The 15,139-nt window shown below is 43.9% G+C and overlaps 1 protein-coding gene across 1 annotated transcript in view; it reads left to right on the forward strand.

Moving 5' to 3' along the window:
- The window catches only part of tbl3 (transducin beta like 3), a 24,036-nt gene extending 11,091 nt beyond the window's left edge, over nucleotides 1–12,945 (forward strand). Inside the window, exons 16-23 of the mRNA XM_061224555.1 lie at nucleotides 2,866–2,936; nucleotides 3,458–3,614; nucleotides 7,890–7,948; nucleotides 8,396–8,499; nucleotides 8,693–8,764; nucleotides 9,445–9,603; nucleotides 10,030–10,120; nucleotides 11,785–12,945. Of these exons, the coding sequence (XP_061080539.1) occupies nucleotides 2,866–2,936; nucleotides 3,458–3,614; nucleotides 7,890–7,948; nucleotides 8,396–8,499; nucleotides 8,693–8,764; nucleotides 9,445–9,603; nucleotides 10,030–10,120; nucleotides 11,785–12,148 (1,077 nt within the window). The 3' untranslated portion in view covers nucleotides 12,149–12,945. The remainder of the gene's footprint in view (nucleotides 1–2,865; nucleotides 2,937–3,457; nucleotides 3,615–7,889; nucleotides 7,949–8,395; nucleotides 8,500–8,692; nucleotides 8,765–9,444; nucleotides 9,604–10,029; nucleotides 10,121–11,784) is intronic.
- The last annotated feature ends 2,194 nt before the right edge of the window (nucleotides 12,946–15,139 follow it).

Raw genomic sequence — 15,139 nt, forward strand, 5'->3', positions numbered from 1 at the left:
GTATAAAATAAAGCCACAGATCACACAATATGGATGTAAATATCCTCAAATCAGAGCTAACCGTAACCTCATATTTGTTTCATTTTAAATCCAATGTGCTCTAGTCCAGAACAAAAAAAACACTGCTCTGAATAAAAAGTGCCCCATTAAATCCTGTGAATGTCTAGAACTGGGACTGACGCAGAGTAATTGAGAGATGGGCAATGTAGGATAAACACTTAGAAAAGTGAATTGAAGCAATGGGCAATGACAATGTTCTGCATTGACACATTTTTGTAAAAAAAAACCCCAAAAAAAACACTTTTCGTAGTGGAGACAACCACAAGCTCTTGGGCATCTGGTGGTTGTAAAAGGGTAATGTTTGGGAACATTGTGAATGCAAGAGTGTTACCGATAAAAGCAAGCATCTAGTTACTACTGCAAGCTACATTTGTGGCATCAAGCTGAAAGGAAAGAATCCCACCTATTTTTCAACTCGCCTCACACAAAGAAATCACGCAAGGAGGTTGAGGGAAAAGATGTCAAAATGGAGAGCCTACAGAGAGGCAGGATGTATGTATAATCATTTCAGTTCAGTCTCATTTAACGTCAACAAAATCCATTCATGTCAAGCTTGTTGAGACCTTCATGCAATCTAACAAGTCTGACAAGATGGTGCTGAATGTTCTCATCGTAATTTTGCGCGGTATGTCCGTTTTTGTTTCAAGTTCTCTATGCCGAATATGAATGGCATTTATACTTCCGGAACCAGTACGTCACCATACTGTTTTGACGTTATGTTTATCGGATGTGACTGAGTATATCGGTGCCAGATATTCTAATGGGAAAGTCCATAAACAGGCTGTACCTGGCCAATTGCGGGCATTGTGGGTTGTCGGAAAACAACGTGCAGAAATCTTTGATCGTCCCTCACGTGCAGATATCTCAAGGGAAAGAACGGTTCACTACCAACACACCCCAGATTTCACAGAAAATTCAACAGGTCGGATAGCTTTCCTCAACGTTCCTGCCACATTTGCATATGACCGACAAACTCTCCTGAACATCAGATCTAGTAGGTTGGACAGGGATACCCTCCCGACCCTTCCCATCATACCCTGGCCGACACCCTCGGGCGAGGAAGCAGTGCTGGTGAGGTCTACTCGATCCCCTCTCCTGGATGAATATGTAGAGACAGTAGAACCTCATTCATCCAAACCCCATGGGGAATGAATGCCATGTCTTCACTTTGTCATTTTGGGTTATTGAGTGTAGATTGATGGGCAAAAATGGCAATTTATCAACTTAAAATTAAATCTACAAAGCAATAAAGTGCAAAAAGTGAAGGGGTCTGAATACCTTCTGTATATATGCCCTGGGGCTGTTGAACAGAACCATAGTTTACTATTAGTCACAAAGCTGCATGAAAAGGGAGTTTCTCAAAGCTATCCGACCTGTTGAAATTTTTGTGAAATCTGGGGTGTGACGGTCCTGAGAATTTTCCTTGCCAACGCGTGTCTTTCCAGAGACTTCTGCACGCGTGCAGTAATCAGATTTCTCCACGTACGAGATTGTGTTTCTGACGTTGACACACATCTGCAAAAGTATGTCCATGGACTTTTCATCCTGGTAAGATCTGACAATTTGGTTGTCTCTGCCACGAGACTTGACTGTCGGTGGACTTTCCAGCAAGACAGTGACGCAAAGCATACCTCGAAATCCACACAGAACTGGTTCTGTGACAACAAAATCTATGTCCAGCAATGGCCATCTTAGTCCCCGGATCTCATTCCAATCGAAAAACCTGTAGGCTGAGCTGAAGAACATAGTTGATGGATGCAAACCCAAGAATTTGAAGGATCTTGCAAGGATATTTGTAGAGGAATGGTCCAAAATCCAAATGTGTTAACCTTGTCAAGCACAACAAGAAAAAACTCCATTCTGTTATTCCTGTCAGAGGTGGATGCACCAAGTAATAAACCAGTGGTGCCAATAATTATTGAAATTAAAACCTTGATTTTGGTGAAATGAATTTTTTATTAAATGAATGCTTGATTTTGGTTGGTTTCTTTGAAACATTAATAAAGTATGATATTTTTCATATTAACATTTTTTAGTTCATCTGAAAATTATAATAATTATATTGTCTATTTTTTAAAGTATTTTTAAGGGTGCAAATAAGTTTGGAGCCCACTGTATTTATTCTGCTGTTGTGAGTTGGCATATTATGGCAGCAATAGTTGTTTATCTCAGAAAGCACGTGAACAAGCTAGTAGTGTAAAACACAGATTTTCTTTTTTTCTTGCATTCCTTGAAATGTTTTTATGGGCACGGAATATGACATGTAATTGTGGATTAAAAAAAAGAAAAACTGAACTGAAAGTAAATAGAAATGGTTCTTCAAAACAGAAACTGAAATAAAAATGTCCAGCTACTCATAAAACTGAACTGAGACTAAACTTAAATGGCAGGGGAAACTGTAAATAGAATAGAAATAAAAACAGATAAATTAAATCAAAACTAAAATCACCCTTGTCTGTATGCCCATACCCCAACGTAACCTCTTTTTACCCCCCCCCCCCCCAACACACACACACACACACACACACACACACACACACACACACACACACTCAAACGCGCACACACACACATTTATATACAGACACACACAGAGCACTGCCCCCCTTTGTATGATTGCACTTTTTCAGACCATTTATCATGCCATTAAACACCCTCAACAATGTCCCATCACAACCCCAAAATCTTTGTTTTAGGTTAATCATTTTGAAATCACAGAATCACAGATTGCGACATCATTCTTTGAAATTGCTTGAGGCAAGTCTTTTGGCTCATGGTTTCCCTTTCTCTGGTTCATCCTCACAGACGTTTGAAGGGCACGACGCCTCTGTGCTCAAAGTCATCTTCGTGAGCCGCGGGAGTCAACTGCTAACCAGGTATTTTTCTCCTCCCTTTTCCTCTCCTTTTCTACCTCCATTGCCCTCTCCCTCCCCACCTGCAGAAACTGCTCCTGAGCAAATTCTGACTCACAACGCAGGCATCTTGACCAACTTGCATTGTGACACATGTACAGTGTCATTAACTGCACAAAATGTTCCCCTGTATTTCTACATGTGTGTGTACGTTTAAGGTTCAATCAATCAATTGTGTTCTTATATAGCGCACTTCACACAATACACGTAGCAGGCGTAATTCAGTCAGTTACATAGATTACATAAAAGCAGTGTTAAAAAAATAATAATAATGTTGAAATGAATGCCCGCTTATTTATGATAATGGGCCATGTCTTTGGCAAAGCCATGCTGCTATCGAATTTGCAGAAGGCACAGTCTCACTGTAAAAATTACATGGTCTGCTGAGGTAATGAAGGACTCAAATTTATTTTTGAATAAATTAAAGAATTATTTTTTTGTTTTTTTTGGGGGGTTGTAAAAGGGTTTGCTTTTTGTGTCCCCAGTGGTTCTGACGGTCTGGTCAAACTGTGGACCATAAAGACCAACGAGTGTGTGAAGACTCTGGACGGCCACCAGGACAAGGTGTGGGGCCTCCACGCCAACCGCAAGGACAACCTGACTGTGACCGGCTCAGCCGACTCCAACATCATGCTGTGGCAGGTCAGGACTCTAACATAACCCTTATCCCCGAAACCGTGAACATGGTCTCCCCGCCACACTACCTCCACCATCAGGCTGCAGTGTGACCTGCCTGTAGGTATTATATTACATTAATGGCATTTGGCAGACGCTCTTATCCAGAACTTACAGTTGATTTAGACTAAGCAGGAGACAATCCTCCCCTGGAGCACTGCAGGGTTAAGGGCCTTGCTCAAGGGCCCAACGGCTGTGTGGATCTTATTGTGGCTACACCGGGGATCGAACCGCCGACCTTGCGTGTCCCAGTCCCGTGTACCTTAACCACTACGCTACAGGCCGCCCCTACTGTACAGTAGCCCCTATTCCCTAAATCCAGCTCCTGTGCCCTACCCCTAAGCCCTAACCCTGTAATTCCTCACCCTAGCCCCCCACCCTAAATCTGCCACCTCGTTTGCTCAACGTGGACAGTTATCATTCCCTCGATCCTGGAAAGAGGGCTATTGTTGCAACTATGCCTACTGCTGTGCCGTGATATGTAATGACTTGCCCAAGGTGAGATTTAAAATCCGGTTCGCTCACTCGCCCAATGACAAGTCCGCTAAAGGCGAAATCGCACCTAGCTAACTTCGTTATTTTGAGCATGAGGGTTGTGTTGCCGTAGTGTTGTCACGGTACCCTGCTGTGAGGCCTTCGCTTCACTGCACCTGGCTGTACTTTCTAGCAAACCAGCCGGTCTTCACCCGCTGCAGATACATGCCCTGATATGGGTGCAGGAGATAAGATCAGATCTCTGCCAGCTGTACCAGTAAGAAAGTGGATGCTGTCTGTAACTGGAATAGGCAGCAGTACAGGCAGAATGTGGGTATCCAACCCAATGCCTTTCCTGTTTTTTAATGTCCCATAACCTCACCCCGTGAGGTTGTGTCCCGTGCCAGCCCTTTCCTGCCAGGAAGAAATTGTGTGTGTGTGTGTGTGTTTGAGCGGTTCTTGATTGCACCACCAGTGCATCACAGTAGCAATCTCTTCTCTTCGCACGTCTGTTTACTGATTCAATCATACACCTTCTCTTTATTACCACATAGGCTGATAAGAGGTGTTGTTTGCATAATTCTTGTGCGTTATTGGTATGCGGATTTGTGTCCCTCCCCAGCAATTAAACGACACTAAATCATAACTTACCCTTCTGCATTTGTCAACAGGTACAATTATACACTGGAATTACATTTTTGAAAAGATACAGTGGTGTGAAAAAGTGTTTGCCCCCTTCCTGATTTCTTATTTTTTTGCATGTTTGTCACACTTAAATGTTTCCGATCATCAAAAAAATTTAAATATTAGTCAAAGACAACACCAGTAAACACAAAATGCAGTTTTTAAATGAAGGTTTTTATTATTAAAAAAATGGCCCTGTGTGAAAAAGTGATTGCCCCCTAAACCTAATAACTGGTTGGGCCACCCTTAGCAGCAACAACTGCAATCAAGCGTTTGCGATAACTTGCAATGAGTCTCTTACAGCGCTGTGGAGGAATTGTTGTAATTCAGCCACATTGGAGGGTTTTCGAGCATGAACCGCCTTTTTAAGGTCATGCCACAGCATCTCAATAGGATTCAGGTCAGGACTTTGACTAGGCCACTCCAAAGTCTTCATTTAGTTTTTCTTCAGCTATTCAGAGGTGGACTTGCTGGTGTGTTTTGGATCATTGTCCTGCTGCAGAACCCAAGTTCGTTTCAGCTTGAGGTCACGAAACAGATGGCCGGACATTCTCCTTCAGGATTTTTTGGTAGACAGCAGAATTCATGGTTCCATTTATCACAGCAAGTCTTCCAGGTCCTGAAGCAGCAAAACAGCCCCAGACCATCACACTACCACCGCCATATTTTACTGTTGGTATGATGTTCTTTTTCTGAAATGCGGTGTTACTTTTACGCCAGATGTAATGGGACACACAACTTCCAAAAAGTTCAACTTTTGTCTCGTCAGACCACAGAGTATTTTCCCAAAAGTCTTGGGGAATATCAAGATGTTTTCTCGCAAAATTGAGACGAGTCTTAATGTTCTTTTTGCTCAGCAGTGGTTTTCGTCTTGGAACTCTGCCATGCATGCCATTTTTGCCCAGTCTCTTTCTTATGGTGGAGTCATGAACACTGACCTTAACTGAGGCAAGTGAGGCCTGCAGTTCTTTTGATGTTGTTGTGGGGTCTTTTGTGACTTCTTGGATGAGTTGTTGCTGCGCTCTTGGGGTAATTTTGGTCGGCCGGCCACTCCTGGGAAGGTTCACCACTGTTCCATGTTTTCGCCATTTGTGGATAATGGCTCTCACTGTGGTTCGCTGGAGTCCCAAAGCTTTAGAAATGGCTTTATAACCTTTTCCAGACTGATAGATCTCAATTACTTTCTTTCTCATTTGTTCCTGAATTTCTTTAGATTTCGGCATGATGTCTAGCTTTTGAGGATCATTTGGTCGACTTCACTTTGTCAGGCAGGTCCTATTTAAGTGATTTCTTGATTGAGAACAGGTGTGGCAGTAATCAGGCCTGGGTGTGGCTAGAGAAATTGAACTCAGGTTTGATAGATCACAGTTAAGTTATGTTTTAACGGGAGGGGGCAATCACTTTTTCCACACAGGGCCATGTAGGTTTGGATTTTTTTTCTCCCTTAATAATAAAAACCTTCATTTGTGTTTACTTGTGTTGTCTTTGACTAGTATTACAATTTGTTTGATGATCTGAAACATTTAAGTGTGACAAACATGCAAAAAAAAAAAAAAAAAAAAAAAAATTATAATAATAATTAAGAAATCAGAAAGGGGGCAAACACTTTTTCACACCACTGTATTTGAAATGCATAGCTTTTGTCCCTGCAGCGTATCTTATAACATGCCTGAATATAAAGTTTATTTTTTGCAGTAGTAGGTAATGCATGCCTTAATTACACGTTTATTATCTCGATGTTTAAAAGCTCTCTGCTTTGTAATAAAGTTTACACATTTGCTTTTACAAATAAGCTTTTTCCTTCCTTACGTTGATGCCTGTGCTCATAATCTGCTTTTATGAATGTGGCAACGGTTACAGTTTGCTTTTGTGTTTTAATGCAAAACTATGTAAATATGGTCAGTCAAATACACTCAGTGACTACTTAATTAGGTATTTGACTTTTTTTGGTATTTATTGGACTTACTGAGTTTCTGTGATTGATATCGGCCCCAGTATTTCTACGTCGTGCAGTTTTAGTTTTGTGTTATCACGGCTAAGATCAGTTGTGAGTAATGATTTGGCATCTTAGCTCTTTGTTTTATAAAGCTTTTTGTATGCACTTACGTAAGTCACTGGATAAAGGCATCTGCTGAATGCTTAAACTTGAATGTGTGGCTCCTGTCATCCCCTGGCACTCTGCTTTTGTATGGCCTAGAAACCTTGTTGCGGAAACATACCTGTCTGTCAGCATGCCCTTCAGTGGTTGGGTTTGTGGGTTTTTTCCTGCCTGCTAAGAGATGAATAAGTTATGCAACTGACCTATGATTATTTTCACCCACCTAACTAATTTTTGGAATGTGTGAAAACACAACATTTGGCTGGATAGCACAAAGATGGTGACGCATGTGCGGTGTGTATTAGGGACTGCAAAAAAGAAACGCTAAGCTCCGACTGAGCGAAGATGTCATGACACAATGGCGACAATCAACAATAGCATCTATCAGACTGGCTCTGTAGTGTGCAGTTTCTAAACTGATTGGCTGTTTCCTGTTTAGTAGATCATGTTTGTGCTGTCATTACATAAACTGGTGGAGTGAAGCATTATAGAGGATATCGTGTGAAATTCTTCACTTTAATGGCATGCTTGGTGCCTCAGACACTCAGTTCTGTGTCTTATGCAAGACCAATCCTACGTGCACTGTTTTTATGCATGCTTGTGTAATCCATCCACAATTTTGTGCTATGGGTTTCAGTGTGAAGTGCATTGGGTTTCCTTGCTTCTCAAATGTACAAGGACATAAATAAAATCTGAATCTGACTGTATTTACGTTTCCCCAATAAAATTGCATGAAAATATACAGTATTGCGAATATTTCTGTTGATAGTTGAATATTATTAGACAGTGGTGAGGTTTTTGTGCAGTAGTGAGGTTTTTGGCGCTGGAATGTTTAATATTAAATGGGTTCCTGTGGGTTGATATGCGATGTGCCCTGTGATGATGTGGCTATAGGGGCATGTGATCTGTGTGCTTGATTGAGCAGGTTGCGCGATTGGTATGCTTGCCCGCTCGACCCGTTTCTCTGTTTCCGTGCTCTCTTTTAGGACGTCTCTGAGGTCGAGCTTGCAGAAGAGCAGGCCAAGCAGGAGGATCAGATTCTGAAGTGAGTCGGCACGGTCATTGGGAAGATAAGCATTGTATTCATTTTTGTAGCACCTTAGAAAACTGTGCTGAAACCACACTACATTCCATGTATTTCAAACTATATTCCCATGAAACTGTTTCTGTCTGCAAAATATCAGTTGCTATGGCATTCAGTCCTGGGTCAAATATATAATGCAATCAAATGCTTTTCTGTACTCGATTAATCTTGCCTAGTGCAATTGAGCTAACCAAGAGGACAAGAAGGCAAGGTTTTCACGTTTTGAGAGTATTTCATAGGCTCCATTACACTAGACAAGCTCAACAATGCGTAGAAAAGTATTTGAATCCAAAACGGTTACGTATTTGACCCAGGTGTGATGTCAGTGCAGAAGGTGGTCCATAGGCCAGGTCTCCTGCAATCCTGTTGCCCTGTAAACGGTGGTGGTGTTGCTGGGGTGTTTTGCAGGCAGCAGGAGCTGTCCAACCTCCTCCAGGAGAAGAAGTTCCTGAAGGCCCTAGGCCTGGCCATATCCCTGGACCAGCCTCACACCGCACTCCGGGTCATTAAAGGTACCGGCTCATTCAGTCACAGCCAGAGCTTAGGGAACTGGGCTGCTGGGTAGCTCATTCTGCTACGTCTGCTAGCTCGTTCCTCTCTTCTTTCTCTTTCTGTCTTCTGACGGTTAACAGTCTTGCTTTGCCGATACATTTTGAATCTCAAAATGGCAGAACGTTTTTAAAAGCAAATATGTCCCTCCCACAGAGATCCGGCAGGGGCGGGATGGCGATGAGCAGCTGGAGAGCACTGTGCTGAGGCTGAGACGCGACCAGAAAGGTGAGAGCCGCTGCTCACCAGGAGGCTGCAGGTTCAGACCCATCCTCACCAGGAGGCTGCAGGTTCAGGCCCATCCTCACCAGGAGGCTGCAGGTTCAGACCCATCCTCACCAGGAGGCTGCAGGTTCAGACCCATCCTCACCAGGAGGCTGCAGGTTCAGACCCATCCTCACCAGGAGGCTGCAGGTTCAGACCCATCCTCACCAGGAGGCTGCAGGTTCAGACCTATCCTCACCAGGAGGCTGCAGGTTCAGGGCCCTTGACTGGAGTCTCCTGTAGATCTGTTTGAGGGAGGGTAAAGGAAGGGTAGGAAAAAGTAGATAGAGAATACAAATGGCTCTGATAATTTGTGTGTGTGTGTGCGCGTGTGTGCACGTGTGTGCATGTGTGCACGTATATGTATACGTGTGTGTTTGTGTGTGTGCGTGTGCGTGTGTGTGTGTGTGCGTGTTCATGTTCATGTGTGCGTGTTTGCGTGTGTGCGTGCGTGCATGCGTGCGTGCGTGTGTGCGTATGTGCGTGCGTGCGTGCGTGCGTGTGTGTGTGTGTTCGTGTGTGTGTGTGTGTGTGCGCGTGTGTGTGTGTGTGTGTGTGTGTGTGTGTGTGTGCGTGCCTGCGTATGTGTGTGCATATGTGTGTGTATGTGTGCGTGCGTGCGTGCGTGTGTGTTTCTCGTGCAGAGTCTGTGCTGCGGTACTGTGCGGTGTGGAACACTAACGGGCGGAGCTGTCTGGATGCCCAGGCCGTGGTGCAGGTGCTGCTGAAGCACCACACCCCTGAGGACCTGCTGCAGTACCAGGGGGCTCGGAACATTCTGGAAGCCCTCATTCCTTACACAGGTGTGTGGGTGTGCACGCATACGTATACATGTGCTACATGCGTGTGTGTAGGAGAAAATGTCGCTTTTTGTGTCCATAAATAACTCCTTTGAGACTGACTATTCTATGTGACAACTGTAATATGACTATTTGACCTTGGATACAGTGAAGTCCATAAGTATTTGGACAGTGGTACAATTTCTGTTCTTTTGGCTCTACACTCCAGCACATCAGCTTTGAAATGAAACCGTGAATATGAGGTTAGAGTGGATACTGTCTGTTCTAATTTGAGGGTATTTAGATCCATATCGGGTGATCGATGCAGGAACTACGTAAGCAGAAGTTACAGAAGCATAAGAATTCCCAGAAGTCTGGGCTCCTTTATTATTATTATTTTTAGCTGCTGTATACCTCCATGGTGACCGTAATGTGGCTCCATTCCTACAGACAGACACATGCAGAGGATCAGCCGCTTGCTGCAAGCCTCCATGTTCCTGGACTACATGTGGCAGAAGATGCGAGTGACTGGCCAATCAAGGTGAGGAGTGGGACAGGGTTTAGACCATTGAGGAGTTCATACCGGTTTTTGGCCTGGTTGTACTTACGTCTGTAAAATGTGGCTTGCATTGGCAGCCACGGTTGCCAAGCCTGTTGATGTTATGCTACAGCTTTAATTGAGTTAACTAGATATCTGGACTTATTTTCACCGGCAAAAGAGTACTTGGTGCCAAGCTTGGTGCTTGTGTGTGGTGAAAATGGCGATTCTGTGGTTATCCTTTTCTCAGAAGGCATCTTTCTGAAAATATGAGGCATGGTGGTAAGATAAAAGTAACCTCACTGCATGTGCTGTTGTATCACCCTACACCCATCAATCTGCACAAGTGCTGCCAGCTGAAAGGAAGCATTTTGTCAGTTAACTTGGTGTCACTATCAGATAATATAGCATAATTGCCCATATCAATAGCATAATTACCTGTAGAGCGTACCTGTGAAGTACCTAAATGGCAGGCATTTATATAGCGCCTTTATCCAAAGCGCTGTACAATTGATGCTTCTCCATTCACCCATTCATACACACATTCACACTGACGGCGATTGGCTGCCATGCAAGGCCCCGACCAGCTCGTCAGGAGCATTTGGGGGTTAGGTGTCTTGCTCAGGGACACTTCGACACAGCCGGGCGGGGGATCGAACCGGCAACCCTCCGACTGCCAGATGACAGCTCTTACTGCCTGAGCCATGTCGCCCCTAAGTACCTCCCTCTCTAATGTAATCTCTGGGGTTGTTCTTAAAATAACCTGCTTTCTTCAGCCCATATTGCATGTTCCGCTCTTTTTTTTTGTTTTTTTGTTTCTGCTTCTCTGGAAACATTTGGCTCTTTTTCTTGTGTTTCTGGTTCTCTGGAAACGCCTCCTGTACAGGTGGACAGGCCAGGCATTTCCAGTGAGATGCGCAGTGGGGCCAACCCTGGCTTTAACTCACTGAGTGCCAGGGGGCCCTAAAGGTGCCCCAACTAACAAAGCTCTAGCTTGTCTTCTAGAATTCCATGGAACGTAGTGAGTTAAACTGGTAAATCTGGTGTTAAGGAAAGTATTTACACATGTGTCTCTGATAGGGACCTGCCTCACTGAGCCCTATCTGATCTCACTTGGCCAGGAATGCCTTCCTTCTCTTACAATCCAAAAGACACAGGGTTACAGGGTGCATTCTTCTCGCTTCTCAGCACTTCTGTGTCTTCGTCTGCACCATCTAGCATAAATGCCTGCAAAGAACCGGCTGCCACAGTTTTTGCTGGTCGGCTTGTTTACCCGCTCTGGATGTTGAGGGGCGGATGAATAAAATGTGTTTATCAAAGTTACTTTGGTAGGGTTCTTTCTGCCGTATTCTATTCAAATTCTGTCATGATTAAATGGCAGTAGTAAATAGTTAATAATGCAAGATACACCCGTAATTTTTCAAATTCAGGAGTTAAACTCTTTGCTAAGATGGTGCTGTATATGCAGTGTTGTTTTACACAGCTGGTGTCTTGTAACTGAAGTAAAAAAATTGCATTGGAATCTAAGTATGTACTGCTCCTAAGGAATTTAATTCTGGAATTAGTAGAAAGTATTATTCTACTTGAAATTCAAACTGAACAAAAACCTGCTGATTCTTTTTCTCCTAAGCTACTTTGTGTGATTGTTTTCTTCCTCTGGGGGGCAGTGTGGAGCCTCAGGCCGAAGACATGGACACGACACCTGTTGCCCAGGCCCCGCCCGTCTTCACCATTGACACCTCGCCCGGTCAGGAGGTGGAGGGAGGGGGGCGGGAGGATGAGGAAGAGGAGGAAGGGGAGACTGCAGAGGAAAGTCGAGAGGATAGCGGAGACGTCGGCGTGGTCAGCGGGAAGGCAGGCGAGAAGGGGATGAAGGAGCGAGGGAGGGAGGAACCCGAAATGGCCGACCGGTCCGCCAGCGGGGAGAGCTCGGGCGAGGAAGACGAGGGCAGGGCCGATGGACCGCAGACGGAAAATGGGATTGGCTGGTCCACAGAGGCCCCGCCCCTTCAGGCGGGACTGATCAGGTGATCAGAAGTGGCGGGGCCAAAGGGAGGCGGCATGAGCGCATTGAGCTGACGCCCGAACCTGGGGCCCACGCCCATGCCCCCGGGCATCTCCGAGGCACAACAAGCGGCGAAATCCACCTCCCACCCAATCTCACTGACGACGTGACCCAGAAAAACTAAACTGGGGCAGATAGGTTGTTTCCTAAGACATGGCTGTACCTGGAACTCCTCATAATTGCATGCTGTACGTTTGCAAGCTCCGCTTAATTATTTTGCAAACAACCAATCCTGTTCCACTTGACTACTTGACCACCATGTACGTGCAAAATCACACACTAGCCGTATGCGTGTGTCTGCGTGGGTGCTCAAGTGCACGTCAGCAGAGTTGGCTGCAACTCTTGCTGCCTTGAATTCTCCGATTTCACATCCGATTGGTTAAATGTCTTATTTGGTAGGTTTTGTTTGGGCAAGAAGATCCATGCACGTTCCAGGCTGTGTGCTTTGTGTGCAGGCTGTCTGACCCGTTTCCCTGCATTCTGACCGCAGTTGAGATTTCCTCTCTTCTCTATCTATCTGATTGCTTGGCTCCAAAGAACAGTGAAAATGCAGGATTTGGAGTGTGTGAAAGTTCCGTCATGTTTTTTAATGTTTGTATGGTTTTGGAAGCCGGGGCTAATATATGTCCATAACAGGAATTCTGCTAATTGTGTTCATTTCATCTACTGCTATCCACAAAATCTTTTACTTAAAACGTTTTTGTGAAAACATCTTCTGAAATTAAGTCCAAAATGACTTTAATAAATTTGTTTTTTCAAATAAGGTGAACGGTTAACTTCATAAAAATAAAAAAAGAAGCATAGTGCACACAGACCCTAAGATGGGTTCTGTGCGTGCCCTCAGTCAAGGGGGAGCGTTTCTTGGAAAAGTCAAAAGTTGAAAAAACCCTTCCGGTTCCTTTACAGAAATCCAGAAATCATATCAGTTTCTGGCTGCATGAACTGAGGAAAATAACATTGAGAGTTATTTGTTGAGCTGAAACCACATGTTTGTAGAATTTCCCGTACAGCACTCTTACAATGTGATATCACTGACTGTACAAATACAACTTTGTAGTTCATTTATGTGTAACCTGCCATGCCCTGGTTATTGGATGCCATGCGAGGTATGGGTGATCTCAGGATTCCTTTGTGACATGTTTGCCCTGAGAAACTTCCTGTTCTTACAGTGACTGCCTTTAGCAGTACTCAGGCACTACACACACACATATATATATATATATATATATGGTGCTCTCATAGTGCTTTACTGTCAGCAATAAATAGTCGAATTCAAGAAAAAGGCTTGAGTTGGCAAATGAGTAATGGAAAAGGAGTTTTGATCACATGATTTTGAACACAGTTGCAGTTGCAGTTGGATATATGCCAGGGGTGCAGTTTGATTCCAGCACTTGTTTCCACTGGTTGGTCTCTTTTAGGAGTGTCAACCCTCCTTTGAAGTCCTGGGGTGCCTGCAGGTTTAACTCTGAGCTGAACGGTCTGGGAAAGTAATCTAATTGCAATTTCTTTTCCTCCCCGATTTGAGTCCCTTTCATTTAGTATTCACCCTGCATAAGATAAAAAATTGTATAACCACAACATTAGATGCTATCAACGTATATACTGCTCTTTAATAATAGCCTGCATTTTAGGGTGAAATGATATGAATCGGTACTTAAACATGTACATTTATTTTTGATTTGAAAAACCAAAAAATTCACTTTTTCCTGCAAATACGGAGACTATTAAATGGTTGGCATTTTTATAGCACCTTTATCCAAAGTGCTGTACAATTGATGCTTCTCATTCACCCATTCATACACACTCGCACACCAACGGCAATTAGCTGCCATGCAAGGCACCAACCAGCTCATCAGGCGCAACTGGGGGTTAGGTGTCTTGCTCAGGGACACTTCGACACACGATTTTGTATCATTTCAGTGTTGTTGCATCATGTAAGCTGGGTGCTCCAAAGTTTACGTAACATTTGCCTTTATTTTCTGATATCTGCTCAAGGTGAGACCTAAACACTGATGGTCTTTTTTGTTCTTTGCCAATTATTTTGAGCAACGCCTACATTCATTTTCTTTCCAAGGAAAATATTTCCCATATCGCTATAGCAACTTGGCTCATTTCAAAACCAGGCCGACTTAAACGCGAGCCTATGGTTGCATAATTACATAGAGAATTCGACACTTAAAAGGAAATGGTAATAAATTATATGAATAATGTTTGCGCTATTTTTTAACATTTATTTACATTTAGAAGTCACACCTCTCAAGAAGCGCTTTCAGACATCATGCAGCCTTTGATGTCGGCCTATCTGGGTCAGACTGAGTTCAAGACGTTCAGAATCATTCTTAGGCAAATTACGCAATGTAATTTCAATGTCCAGATGTTGAGTTGTGTTATAGAGCATATGTTCTATTCGGCATTATTCCAATCGATTGGGTCACTAACCTCACTTTTCCTTCAGATGGACTACTTTAGGTGAACTCAGAAGTATTTGAATGAAATATAACCACTCATTTATTTCTTTATTTTTAAAACTCAACTTTTGTGATTTACAAATTGTGTTCTTTTTCTTTGAGATTTTGGTGTGAAATAGATCGTTCAGCCCTTGTCTGCAGGTTTAACTCCAGTCCTGGAGGGCCACAGTGTCTGCAGATTTAACTCCAGGCCTGGAGGGCCACAGTGTCTGCAGATTTAACTCCAGTCCTGGAGGGCCACAGTGTCTGCAGGTTTAACTCCAGTCCTGGAGGGCCACAGTGTCTGCAGGTTTAACTCCAGTCCTGGAGGGCCACAGTGTCTGCAGATTTAACTCCAGTCCTGGAGGGCCACAGTGTCTGCAGGTTTAACTCCAGTCCTGGAGGGCCACAGTGTCTGCAGGTTTAACTCCAGTCCTGGAGGGCCACAGTGTCTGCAGGTTTAACTCCAGTCTTGGAGGGCCGCAGTGTCTGCAGGTTTAACTCCAGTCC

The sequence above is a fragment of the Conger conger genome, chromosome 16, assembly GCF_963514075.1.
Source record: "Conger conger chromosome 16, fConCon1.1, whole genome shotgun sequence".
Lineage (NCBI taxonomy): Eukaryota > Metazoa > Chordata > Actinopteri > Anguilliformes > Congridae > Conger > Conger conger.